The 10,758-nt window shown below is 63.1% G+C and overlaps 2 protein-coding genes across 3 annotated transcripts; both read right to left on the minus strand.

Annotated features, from left to right (window-relative positions):
- Positions 1-97: 97 nt before the first annotated feature.
- Positions 98-7,752, minus strand: LYPLA2 (lysophospholipase 2). 2 transcript variants are annotated; one of them, XM_030964532.1, is made up of 10 exons: positions 7,694-7,752; positions 5,307-5,410; positions 4,582-4,613; positions 3,882-3,947; positions 3,510-3,557; positions 3,266-3,336; positions 2,972-3,045; positions 2,764-2,865; positions 2,459-2,635; positions 98-2,063 (listed from the first exon to the last, which is right to left on the minus strand). In XM_030964532.1, the coding sequence occupies exons 2-10, from the start codon at positions 5,382-5,384 to the stop codon at positions 2,013-2,015; spliced, it is 699 nt and encodes a 232-aa protein (XP_030820392.1). In that variant the 5' UTR covers positions 5,385-5,410; positions 7,694-7,752; the 3' UTR covers positions 98-2,012. The 2 variants fall into 2 exon arrangements, with proteins under 2 accessions (XP_030820392.1, XP_030820391.1); XM_030964531.1 differs by lacking the exon at positions 7,694-7,752 and adding an exon at positions 7,339-7,536.
- A 252-nt stretch (positions 7,753-8,004) lies between these two features.
- PITHD1 (PITH domain containing 1) lies at positions 8,005-10,423 on the minus strand. Its single transcript, XM_030964540.1, has 6 exons — positions 10,211-10,423; positions 9,459-9,502; positions 9,215-9,292; positions 8,953-9,057; positions 8,573-8,681; positions 8,005-8,276 (listed from the first exon to the last, which is right to left on the minus strand). Exons 1-6 carry the CDS (start codon positions 10,391-10,393, stop codon positions 8,175-8,177), a joined length of 621 nt encoding a protein of 206 aa, XP_030820400.1. The 5' UTR covers positions 10,394-10,423; the 3' UTR covers positions 8,005-8,174.
- Between the last annotated feature and the right edge of the window lie 335 nt (positions 10,424-10,758).

Raw genomic sequence — 10,758 nt, forward strand, 5'->3', positions numbered from 1 at the left:
CTTTGTTCTGCTTCCCCTCAGCCAGAGCTGCTGCCCCTAAAAATGGCAACCTGGGGCCTCATGGAACCCCATTCCCCCCCAGATCTCCCATCCTGCCTGGCCAGGGATGACGCCAGCTCAGCTCCGGGATAAGTTGAGGGTTTATTTCACCTTGGTTCTCTGTGGAACGCACACACACACACAAAAAAAAACAAACATGTACAAGGAAGACAGGAGAGAGAAGAAAACAACCAAAAAATAAAACAAAAAACCAAACCCAAAAGAAAGAAAAAAAAACAGAAGAAAAAACCCAAAGCTGTATTGAGGAATGGAGAGAAGCTGTTCTCCCTCCCGGGTTCCCGGCACTGCTCGGGCAGGGAGTGAGCAGGAATGCTCTGCACAGGGATGGTCCCAGGCCCCCGTCACACACGGTTCCAGTTCACAGTCACACAGGTCAGTCTGTCCATCACCAGCCCCTGGTGCCCCTGGGAGCTGCCATCCCACCCCTGCCACCTTCTTGTGCCCCCCAGCCAGGCCTGGGGGCGGGGGCACAGCAGCATTGAAACACAGCATAGAAGAGCCAGCAGGGCAGAGCTGGGCCGCCCCCGGTGCCAGCAGCAGCTCTGCTGCTTTCCCACTTCCCAAAAGGAGCAAAAATGAAAACCCTGTTCCCAGAGCCCAGGCAGGGTGGGCCCCACCATGCACTCTCCAGAGGGCAGTTATTGCTTTGCACAGCCCGGGCAGGACGGGCAGGGCTGGAGCAGAACTGCTGGGGCTGAACCCCCCAGGGCAGCCCTCACCTCTGTGGCCCTGGGGCAGGGCAGGGGGAGCAGGGCCAGCCTGGGGAATGTGGGGGTGTTCTAAAAGCCAAGATCAGCCCCGAGTGGGGGCTCAGCCCAGGGAAAGAGGGGGTGAGGGCAGAGCTGCTCCACAGCCGCTGCCCCGGGCCCTGTGGGAGGGGAGGGTCAGCCAGGAGCCCCCCCAGAGGAGACATTCGGGGCCCCAGCACGATGCCAGCACTCGGGAGGGGACAAGCCACAGGTGATTGTACATGGCGGGGCAGGGAGAGCCCCGGGGGCACAGAGGGAGGGGCACAGCAGCACCCGGGCTGGGAGCAAAGCTGCTCCTTCCAGCTGCACCGGGAGCCAAACCCGGGGTGCAGGGACCCCCCCTCCCCGAGCCAGCCCAAGCCCACAGGGAAGGACGAGTAGCAGCAAGAGAAGACATTGAAGACGGGGCCGGTGGCTCCGTGAGTGTAAACGAAGCTTTGGAGCTCCGAGGGTGCAGAGCTGGGCTGGGAGGAGGGGGAGGTGCCTCTGGGATGGAGATTGTAAAAGCAACAAGAGGAGGAGGAGCAGGAGGAAGGAGGTGATTATCTCAGGAGGGCAGAGCTGCCCCGATGGCTGAGGGGAGTGTGCGTGTGTGACAGGCGGGGCCGTGCGGGAGGTGCGGGAGCTGCACTGACCCTCCCCGCCGGCCCCGGGCAGCCTTTGGCGGTGCCGGCCCAGGGCAGAGCCCGTCCCGGGGCCTGCAGGCGTCCGCAGGGGAGTCCCGGGTTCCTGAGCTCTGACTGAAAACCCGCGAGTCGCCTGAGCCGAGGCCAGGGCAGAGCTCCGAGCCCCGGGGGTCCCCAGCCCCGCCCCGCTCCTCCCACCGCAGCCGGGCACGTCCCGCCCCTAATACTGGTACAAAAACCCCAAACCCAACAGGAAAACCTCACCCGCGCCGTGCCAGCCCCGCGGGGCGCCGGGGCGCCGGTGACCTTGCCCCGGGAAGCGCCGGGAGCCCGAGCAGGAGAGAAAAGGCCGCTCCCAGGCTCGCCTTAGGCAGCTCCGGTGTGGGCTCCGGGAGCAGCGGGAGAGCCGGGCACCCCCGGCCGGGGGGGACGCGGTGCGAGGGCGCGGGCACGGGGGGGTGCGGCGGGAGGTGCGCTGGGGGGGCCATGGCTTCCGTTGGCAGCGGGCGGGTCACAGGGACACACGGGCGGCGGTGACCTCGGCACCCTCCCCTGCGACAGTCCCGAGGGGCTCGGCTCAGATCCGGGGCAGCAGCTTCTCGATGAACTCCTTCACCGCCATCATCTCCTGCGGGCGGCGCACGGCCGTCACACCGGGGCTGCTCAGGGCCGGGCTGGGCCCCGGGAACGGGGCTCGGGGCTCTGCAGCCTCCCAGAGCAAGTCAGGAACAAGTATAGCTCGTGTGTTCCCCACCCTGCCTGTGCTGGGGTTGGTCCCAAAGATCCCAAAGGGAAGGGACCCACAAGGATCCACAGCCCAGCCATGCCCAGACCCCCCAACAATCCCTGGCAGCGTTGTCCAAAGGCTCCTGGAGCTCTGGCAGCCTCGGGGCAGTGCCCAGCACCCTCTGAGGGAAGAACCTTTCCCTGAAATCCATCCCAGCCCTCCTGTGACACACTCCAGGCCATTCCCACGGGCCCATCACTGATCACCACCCCCTCCCCTCCACGGGCAGCACTGACCTGAGGACAGGAACTGTGCATCACTCCAGGGAAGGTTTTGAACTGCACCTTGGTGGGGGTGACCACAGACTTGAGCTTCTCGGCAGTGAGGGCCCCGAAGCGCACGGGGATCATGGGGTCCAGCTCCCCGTGGCACTGCAGGATGGCAATGTCCTTGTTCACGCCGTTGTTCGCCGCCTGCCACCGGGAGGGAGGGGACACTCAGGTGAGGGGACACCAGTGGTGCCTCGTGTCCCCAGCACGAGCCAGCAGACCCCTCCTGCTGAGGGAGAGCTGCAGTGGGAGCGTGCCCAGGGCAGCGGTACCTGAGGGAAGGCCTTGTGCAGCGGGAGCCAGCAGCTGAGCGCCACGATCCCGGCCAGCTGGTGCTGGCAGGTGAGAGCCGTGTACAGCGACAAGGCACCGCCCTGCAGGGAGAACAGGCACTCACTGTGGGTCTGGGGGTGCAGGGACACCCTCAGGCCCAGCTCACACCCCCCTGTGACAGGTGGAGCAGGAACTGGGGACCCTCACCTGTGAGAAGCCCCCCAGGATGATGCGGTTGGGGGGGATCCCGTTCTTCATCTCGTGCTCAATGATTGCTTTAACTGGAAGGAGATGGAGAAGTGAGTCAGTGGAAGGGGAAAAGGCTGAAAAGCATCACCCCATGCTTCAGGGTGCACATCAGGGACAGGGAGGTGCCAGGGGAAGTTTGCTGGGATCACAGGCCAGCAGAAACAAAGGAGAGGTGGAAGGAAGACACCTGCTGCAGTCACAGTGAGGGAGAGGCACAAGCAGCTCACCACCTCCCCTCACAGAGCTCCTTACTGTTTTCTGCTGCTTTCTTGATCCCAGCTTCATCCTCAGGTGCATCTGGAGTCAATCCCATCAGGTCAAACCTGGGGGAAGCAGCAGGGTCAGCCAAAGCCTCTCCCAGCACCCCAAGTGTGGGGAGGCAGGAGCTGGGGGTGCTCTGCCATTCCCTGGCCCCCACAGGGCAGTGGATTTTGTCCCCCCATCCCTCTCACTCCCCAAAACGGTCCCACCCAGCCCTGTCCCCCAAAGCACTGACCAGGAGGGCATGACCATCTTCATGTTGAGGGTCACCGGGATCCGGGGCCTGTGGAGGAACATTTGGGGTGGTTGAGCTCAAGTCTGAGGGGAGCAGGAAGACTGAGACCTCTCCCCTCCCTGCTGAGACCCCTCTGGCCTGAGCAGGGAGGCACTGGGAGCTCCAGAGCCTTTGTCTCTCCCTGCAGCCACCAGGGATAAACAAGACAGGAAAGAAAAGAGCCTCTGGTGCTGCTCACTCTGTGGGAGCAGCTCTGCCTGCAGCAGGAGCTGACCATGGCAGCAGAGCTGGGCAGCTCTGCAGGGCTCAGGCCTTCCCCTGCAGCCTTGGCAGCCTCAGGGCCCCCCAAGAAGCCCCCAGGGCAGCACTTACGCGTGAGGGCAGATGTACTTCACGTAGGGGAGGCGGATGGAGGAGAGAGCATCGGCCCAGCTGTGCCTGGGGAGGGACAGGAGGGGAGTCCAAGGCTTGTCTGAGCCATTTTCCCAAACCCTGCTGCCCCCAACCCCTCCCCTGAGCTTCCAACAGCCTGAACCCCCCGTGAAACCCCCCCAGCACTGAGCCCATCTGAGGGGAGAGCACAAAGCCCCAAAGGTGCAGGTAGGGAGGACACGGAGGAGGGAATGTCCAGCCAGGGAGGAGGGAATCTCCCAGGCAGGGAGGAGGGAATCTCCTGGACAAGGAGGAGCCCTTTGTCACCACCATGGGACCTCTGAGGCAGCCTTGCAGAGCAGAGATGCCCTCGTGCAGGCCCAGCCCGGCTGCCAGCCCTGGAAAAGCTGCAGTGCTTATCAGCAGTGCTTATCAGCAACCCCCGAAGGCAGCACGAAATCCACCCGTGGGGGGTTGGGGGCTGCCAGGCTGCTGGGATCATAAATATTCAAGAGCAGACAGCTCTGCCAGCAGCAATTCCCTGCCATTCCCTGCCAGGCTGGTGCAGGAATGGCTGCAGAGCCCAGCCCAAAGCCCACACAGATCCTGGAGATGCCCTGAGGGAAAGCAGCAGCAAAAGGGTGAGATCTGCATCTGGCAAACCACACACCCCAGGCAGAGCCAGCTCAGGGACACTCACCCCGTGTCTCCAAGGCCATGGAGGAAAATGACCTGTAAAACACAGAGGGAAGGGAATTAGCTGGTGTGAGAGTCACAGAGGGCAGGGCTGGGCTGGGCTGGCAGGGAGGTGGCAAATGGACACTTAGTCACGAGCTGGAAGAGGCTGAAATTAGCGTGGAGCAGCGGATGGGTGGGTCAGGGATGTGGTGTCATCCTGCCACAGAGCTGCCACGGGCAGGTCCCAACTCCTCGGCACAGCACAGGGACAAGGAGTGACAGATCATCCCACCAGGATGGCACCAGAGCACAGGCCCAGCCTGAACCCCAGAATGGGCTGGAAGGGATCTTAAAGCCCCTGCAGTGCCACCTCTGCCATGGCAGGGACACCTTCCAGTGTCCCAGGCTGCTCCAAGCCCCATCCAACCTGGCCTGGGACAAGGCCTCACAAATCCACCTCCCCAGGCTTTTCATCTCAGGCTCCAGCACCCCCTAAACCTCGGGGAGCAGAGGGGAGGCAGCCTGCAGACCTCAGGGAAGGACAGAGTCGGGCTTTCCTTTGGGAGATTTGCTTTTAAAATCTTAAACAGCCCCATCAGCCCTAAGCCCCAGTGCCTTGACAAGCTGAGCTCCCAGCCTGGAGCAGACAGCACAGAGCTGGCCCTGCCACACTGGATCTCATGGAAGGAGCTCTGTTTTCCACGGGGGAAGGAGGGAAGGAAGGAAGGAGGGAGGGGCAGCCCTTACCGCGGCGGTCTCCCGCTCTGCCCCTGACACGGTGACAGCGTCGGCGAGGAGAGGGACAGACATGTTGTTACCACACATACACCGAGAGGGGTCGGCACTGGCACCTGCGGGACACAGCCTGAGGTGAGGCAGGAAAACAAACAAACCTCCCACCCCCTTCGGCAGCTGCTGCACCCACAGGAGGGAAATAAAGAGCAGGTTTGGTGGTGGAACACCCCACGGGGTGGCCTGGCAGTGCTGCAGAGACCAGAGGCAGCCAGTGCTCCGCGCGTGGGGCGCTGGAAGTGTTAAAATTAGCCTGGAAATTACACCTCAGAGCCAAAGGTGCTCCTGTGGCTGCACCAGCGTGGGCAGAGGGTGGTCAGGCAGCCCAGCCTCAGCATCCCTTCACTCCTGCAGCCTTCCCTGAGCTGGGCAGGAGCCTGACCCACATCTGCTCCGAGCGGGAAGCAGGAAACCCTCAGCACACAGAACAGGCTCTGCTGCACCCACGAAGGTCCAGCCCTGCTTTATGGGGCTGGTTAGGATGAAGCAGAGCACTGGGAGCTGCTCTGAGCCCCCCCAGTGATGGAAGGCAGCCTTGTGGCTGCCCAGGGCAGCAGGCAGGGTTACCAGTGCTGTCCTGTCACTGCCAGATCCCACAGAGCAGCCAGCCCTCAGCCACGACAGCCCAGGGTGTTTGCTCCCACTCCATCACAAACCACAGCTCCCCACGAGGCTGCCCTGACCCCACTGACCCACCAGCACTAATTACATCAGAGCTTGTTTAGGGCACTGCCATTATCCCCCAGGAACAGGATCAGCCTCCAGAGCACCATCACAGAATATCCCGAGCTGGAAGGGATGAAGGATCATCCATCCAACCCCAAACCCTGCACAGATCCCCCAACAACCCACCCTGAGCATCCCTGGAGTGGTGTCCAAACACTCCTGGAGCTCTGGTAGCCTTGGGGCTGTGCCAGCACCCTCTGAGGAAAAACCTTCCCCGAAATCCAACCTAAACCTGCCCTGGCACAGCTCCAGCCTCTCCCAAGGTCCTGTCCCCATCCTTTCCTCATCACACTCTGCCCCAGCTTCACCTCCCACAGCAGCACCATCCCAGATCACCCCAAACCTTCCCCAGAGTGCCAGCAGGCAGCCTTACCCAGGAGAAACAGCCTGCTCTGCCTCACAGCCCGGCCAGGACCTGCCCGACTCGTTCCACCCACTGCTCGTCAGCGGCTTCCCCACTCAAATAAAAACAAAAGCACCAGGAACAGAGCAGCTCCCCGGATCTGACACAGCCCCACGGCCCACGTGCTCCTGTGCACTCCAGGGGCAAAACAACCGGCCACGAGAGAAACCACACCTGCCAAAAAGCCAGCCAGGGAGATGGAGGGCAGCCAGGAATAACAGCACCTTCCCCTGGCACGGATGGGACACGCTGCTTGCTGGGCTCCAGGGAAACCTGGGATGCTCAGAGGTGCCCCAGACATTCCTGCTGGGATTCCTCCTGGGAACCCCAAAAAATTCCTCCTGGCAATCCCGAAATTCCTGCCAAGAATCCCAAAATTCCTGCTGGGAACCCCAAAAAATTCCTGCTGGGATCCCCAAACATTCCTCCTGGGAATTGCCACACATTCCTCCTGGCAACCCCAAAATTCCTGCTGGGAACCTCAAACATTCTTCTTGGGAATCTCCAAACATTCCTCCTGAGAACCCCAAAATTCCTCCTGGGAACCTCATAATTCCTTCTAGGAATCCTCAAATAGGAACCCTAAACATTCCTCCTGGGAACCCCCAAAATTCCTCCTGGGAACCCCCAAATGTTCCTCTGGGAATCCCCAAACAGGAACCCCAAAGATCCCGGCTGGGAATTCCTGCCTGGGATGTTCCTGCCCCGCTCCTGGAGGGAGCACAATGGGGATGAAACCCCTCAGCCGTGCCCGTGTGGGTGTAGAGGCACAAACACAGAGCCAGGAGGTGAATTCGGCTCCGATCCCCGCCGTGTCGCACCCACCGCCGACACCGGACGTTAATGAGCGTTAATTACCGTGCCTCAGCCTCTCCCCCGGCCCGCAGGCAGCGGACTCCAGCGGGGGCTGCCGCGATGGAGGCGGGATCCCCACAGCCGGGATCCCCGGTTTTCCGCCAGAACCGGGGCTCCCTGCAGGCTGCGAGACCCCGGGGACGGAAAGACGCAGCCCCATTATCTCACCGAGGCAGAACCGCGTCCGTGCACCGCCGTTAATCCCCGTTAAAGGCCCCGCGGCCCCCCCCGCTCCCCGCGGCCCTCACGGAATCCTCCCCCCCTCCCGCAGCAGTGGTATGTCCCCCCCCGCCGCGCCGCTGCCCGGTTGCACCCCCCGCAGTGCCCGGTGGTACGTGCCGCCCCCCCCTCCCCGCACCTCTCCCGGGCCCGGCGCGCGCGCTCCTCGCGGCTCCCCCGACGCGCTCCCACAGGAACTTCCGGCTGCGCGGCGGAAGTGACGCACACAGCGCCGGGAGCGACCGGGCGGCCATGGTGGAAACGGGCACCGGATCGCGCTCGGAACCGCGGCCGGGCCCTCAGGGATTATCGGCGGCACGGCGCGGCCACGCCCTTCCCGCAGCGCCCTGCACCCCGCGGCTGACCGTTTACGGGGACAGGAGGCCCCCGGCGCTCTCCCCGCCGGTGCCACCCGCGCACACGGGAGGGACAGCGCACAGCTCTGCACCGCAGCGTGTTTATTGTCAGTCACAGCCGGTACCGGCCCCGCACGCGGCTCGGTGCAGCCTCCAGAGCGGCCCCGCCGCCCCCGGGATGCCTCGCACCGACCGCGCCGCCGTGTCCGTCCCACAGCCGCGGAGCTGCTCCGGTGCTCCGGTCCTGCCCCGGGCGGGCTCCCGTTAGGAGATGAAGTGAGTCTGGGGGGTGATCTGTTCCAGCTTGTGGTCGGCCGGGTTCGCCGAGGCTTCGTAGTTGCAGATGGTGACTTCGTGGCGATGAGCCTGGGTGGAGGCAGGACGTTTAAAACCCGGGAAAAGCAGAATTCCACGGGGGAAAAGCAGAATTCCACGGGGGAAAAGCAAAATTCCACAGGGGGAAACGCAGAATTCCACAGGGGGAAACGCAGAATTCCACAGGGGGAAAAGCAGAATTCCACAGGGGGAAAAGCAAAATTCCACAGGGAACAGCGGGATCCCACAGGGGAAAAGCAGAATCCCACGGGGAACAGCAGGATCCCACGGGGAACAGCAGGATCCCAGCCCCTCCCACACTCCGGGCTCTCTCTGCTCTCACTCACCTCTGTCCACTCCCCCTTCAGGCCTATGTAAAAAATCTTGGTTGTCTCTGCTCCGAAGTTCTTTGGGAAGTGCATGGAGAGGTGGTAAACGTTGGAGAAACGGGCAATTCTGCAGGAAAACACAGCCTGAGACCAGAGCTGCTGCTCCTGCAGCCTCCCTGAGCCCAGCAAGGGGGGTTCCCTCACACCACGAGGGGGGACAGGACACCAGGGTGATCCTGCACCCCAGGAATTCCTGCCCCAGGCTCTGGGCAGGCAGAGCTGGGGGGGATAAATCCTCCTGAGGGCAGCTGTGAGGCTGTGCCCTGGGCTGCCCCTGCCCCAGATGTGGGCACAGCTCCTGTGGCAGGCAGGAGCAGCCCCCGGGGCATGGCTCGTACTTGGTGGGATATTCCAGCTCTCCCAGGGGATCCCGGCTCAGGCTGAAGCTCTGCTCTGGCTCCTTGGCTGTGTCATCAAAGGACATGTGAGGAATGTTCCTGAACCTGGCAGGACAGGGACACACAGGGAGTAATTAACAGCAGGTCAGCTGATTGGATTCCATCCATTAATAGTGCCCAGGCTCTTCTCCACAAAGAAATGGATTTATTTTGTGTTCAGAGCCCCCAGCTCCTGTGAGGAGGGGCAGCTGCTGTTACTCACAGCCTCATCTCAGCCGGGTGTGTCCCATCATCCTCGCCCATCACAATGACTCCTTTCAACTTCACACTGCCCGTGAACCTGCCCAGACACACAGAGCTCACCCCCCTGCTCCCCAGGCAGCCCCAGGGCAGGGGAAGGAGCCCTGGCTGACACAAAGAGCTCACCCCCCTGCTCCCCAGGCAGCCCCAGGGCAGGGGAAGGAGCCCTGGCAGCAGCCAGGACGGTGCCAGGGCATGGAACTCACGGGATGTTGAAGAGCAGCTCCTCATCATCGTCGCTTTCCACAAACTGGGGACAGAGAAGAGCAGGTCAGGGCTGGCCTGGGGTGTGCAGGGGGTGGTGGGGACAGCTGGAGGGATCATCCCAGCGGGGTTTAGGGGACCCACAGTACATTGCTCAGAGAATCCCAGAATGTTTAGGGTTGGAAGGGGCCTGTGGAGCTGTCCCAGCCCAAGCCCTGGCCAGGCAGGGTCAGCAGGTGGCACAGGGACATGTGCAGGTGGGTTTGGGCTGTCCCCACAGAGGGACACTCCAGCCCAGCTGTTCCAGGGCTCTGCCACCCTCATGGAGAGAAGTTCTTCCTCAGGTTGAGGTGGAACTTGTGTCTTAGTTTATGGCCATTGCTCATTGTCCTGTCCCTGAACAGAGCCTGGCACTGTCCTCTGACAGCCCATGGGGATATTTTATGAGTTTATGGGATGCCCTCTCAGCCTCCCCTCGGGGATATTTTATGGGTTTATGGGATGCCCTTTCAGCCTTCCCTCCTCCAGAATAACCAGGCCCTGCTCCCGCAGCCTCCCCTCATCAGGGCGATGCTCCAGACCCCAAATGATCTTTGTGGCCTCCTCTGGACCCCCGCCAGCAGCTCCTCCCGCCCTGAGCGGCCCAGGCCCGGACACCGCGCTCAGCTGAGCCTCCCTGGGGCCGAACCGAGGGCAGGATCCCCTCCGCGCCCCGCTGCCCACCCCGCTCCCCGGGCCCTACTCCCGGTGCCACCTGCGAGCGGTCCCCGCGCTCCTCCCAGGGCCGGAACACGGTGGCTCCGGAGCCCTCGCGGCGCTCGTTGAGGCACTGCAGGCGCTGCCGGTCGATGCGCAGGTAGAGCCCCCAGGCCGCGCCGCGCTCCGCCGCCTCCTCCCCGCAGCAGCGGCACCGGCCGGGCCCGTGCCCGTGCGCCATGGCCGCGCCGGCACCGCCCAGCGCGCATGCGCGGCGCTCAGACACGCCCACAGTTCCTCAGGACACGCCCCTCTGTCACCTAAACCACGCCCATGGGCACGCCCATCTCCCTGATGTGACAGCACATATTCATTAGATACGCCCTCGTGCCCGCGGCCACGCCCACGTAAACAGGTGATTGGTCCGTTGTGTTGTAGCCACGCCCATATGAGGCGTGGTCTGGCGCTGCACGTGCTGAGCCCGTGAACCGCCCGCCGCTCCCGGGGAGGGGTCCCGGGGGTCCCGGTGGCCTCGGGGAGGGGTCCCGATGGTCCCGCCCCGCCCAGGGAATGGCGAAGCTGCTTTCCCACAAAGGCTCCGGGGGT

Source organism: Camarhynchus parvulus, chromosome 23, assembly GCF_901933205.1.
Source record: "Camarhynchus parvulus chromosome 23, STF_HiC, whole genome shotgun sequence".
Lineage (NCBI taxonomy): Eukaryota > Metazoa > Chordata > Aves > Passeriformes > Thraupidae > Camarhynchus > Camarhynchus parvulus.

What these genes read in the sequence shown, in the direction of transcription:
- LYPLA2 (XM_030964531.1), bottom strand. Translation starts at nt 7,495, where the DNA reads ATGGGGCTGCGTCTTTCCGTCCCCGGGGTCTCGCAGCCTGCAGGGAGC. An exon ending in CATGGCCTTGGAGACACGGG is followed by an intron (nt 3,948 to 4,581) that starts GTGAGTGTCCCT and finishes GTCCCTCCCCAG; the next exon opens with GCACAGCTGGGCCGATGCTC. An exon ending in CAAGAAAGCAGCAGAAAACA is followed by an intron (nt 3,046 to 3,265) that starts GTAAGGAGCTCT and finishes ATCTCCTTCCAG; the next exon opens with TTAAAGCAATCATTGAGCAC.
- PITHD1 (XM_030964540.1), bottom strand. Translation starts at nt 10,393, where the DNA reads ATGGCGCACGGGCACGGGCCCGGCCGGTGCCGCTGCTGCGGGGAGGAG. An exon ending in GAGCTGCTCTTCAACATCCC is followed by an intron (nt 9,293 to 9,458) that starts GTGAGTTCCATG and finishes GTGTCTGGGCAG; the next exon opens with GTTCACGGGCAGTGTGAAGT. An exon ending in TGAAGGGGGAGTGGACAGAG is followed by an intron (nt 8,277 to 8,572) that starts GTGAGTGAGAGC and finishes GCCTCCACCCAG; the next exon opens with GCTCATCGCCACGAAGTCAC.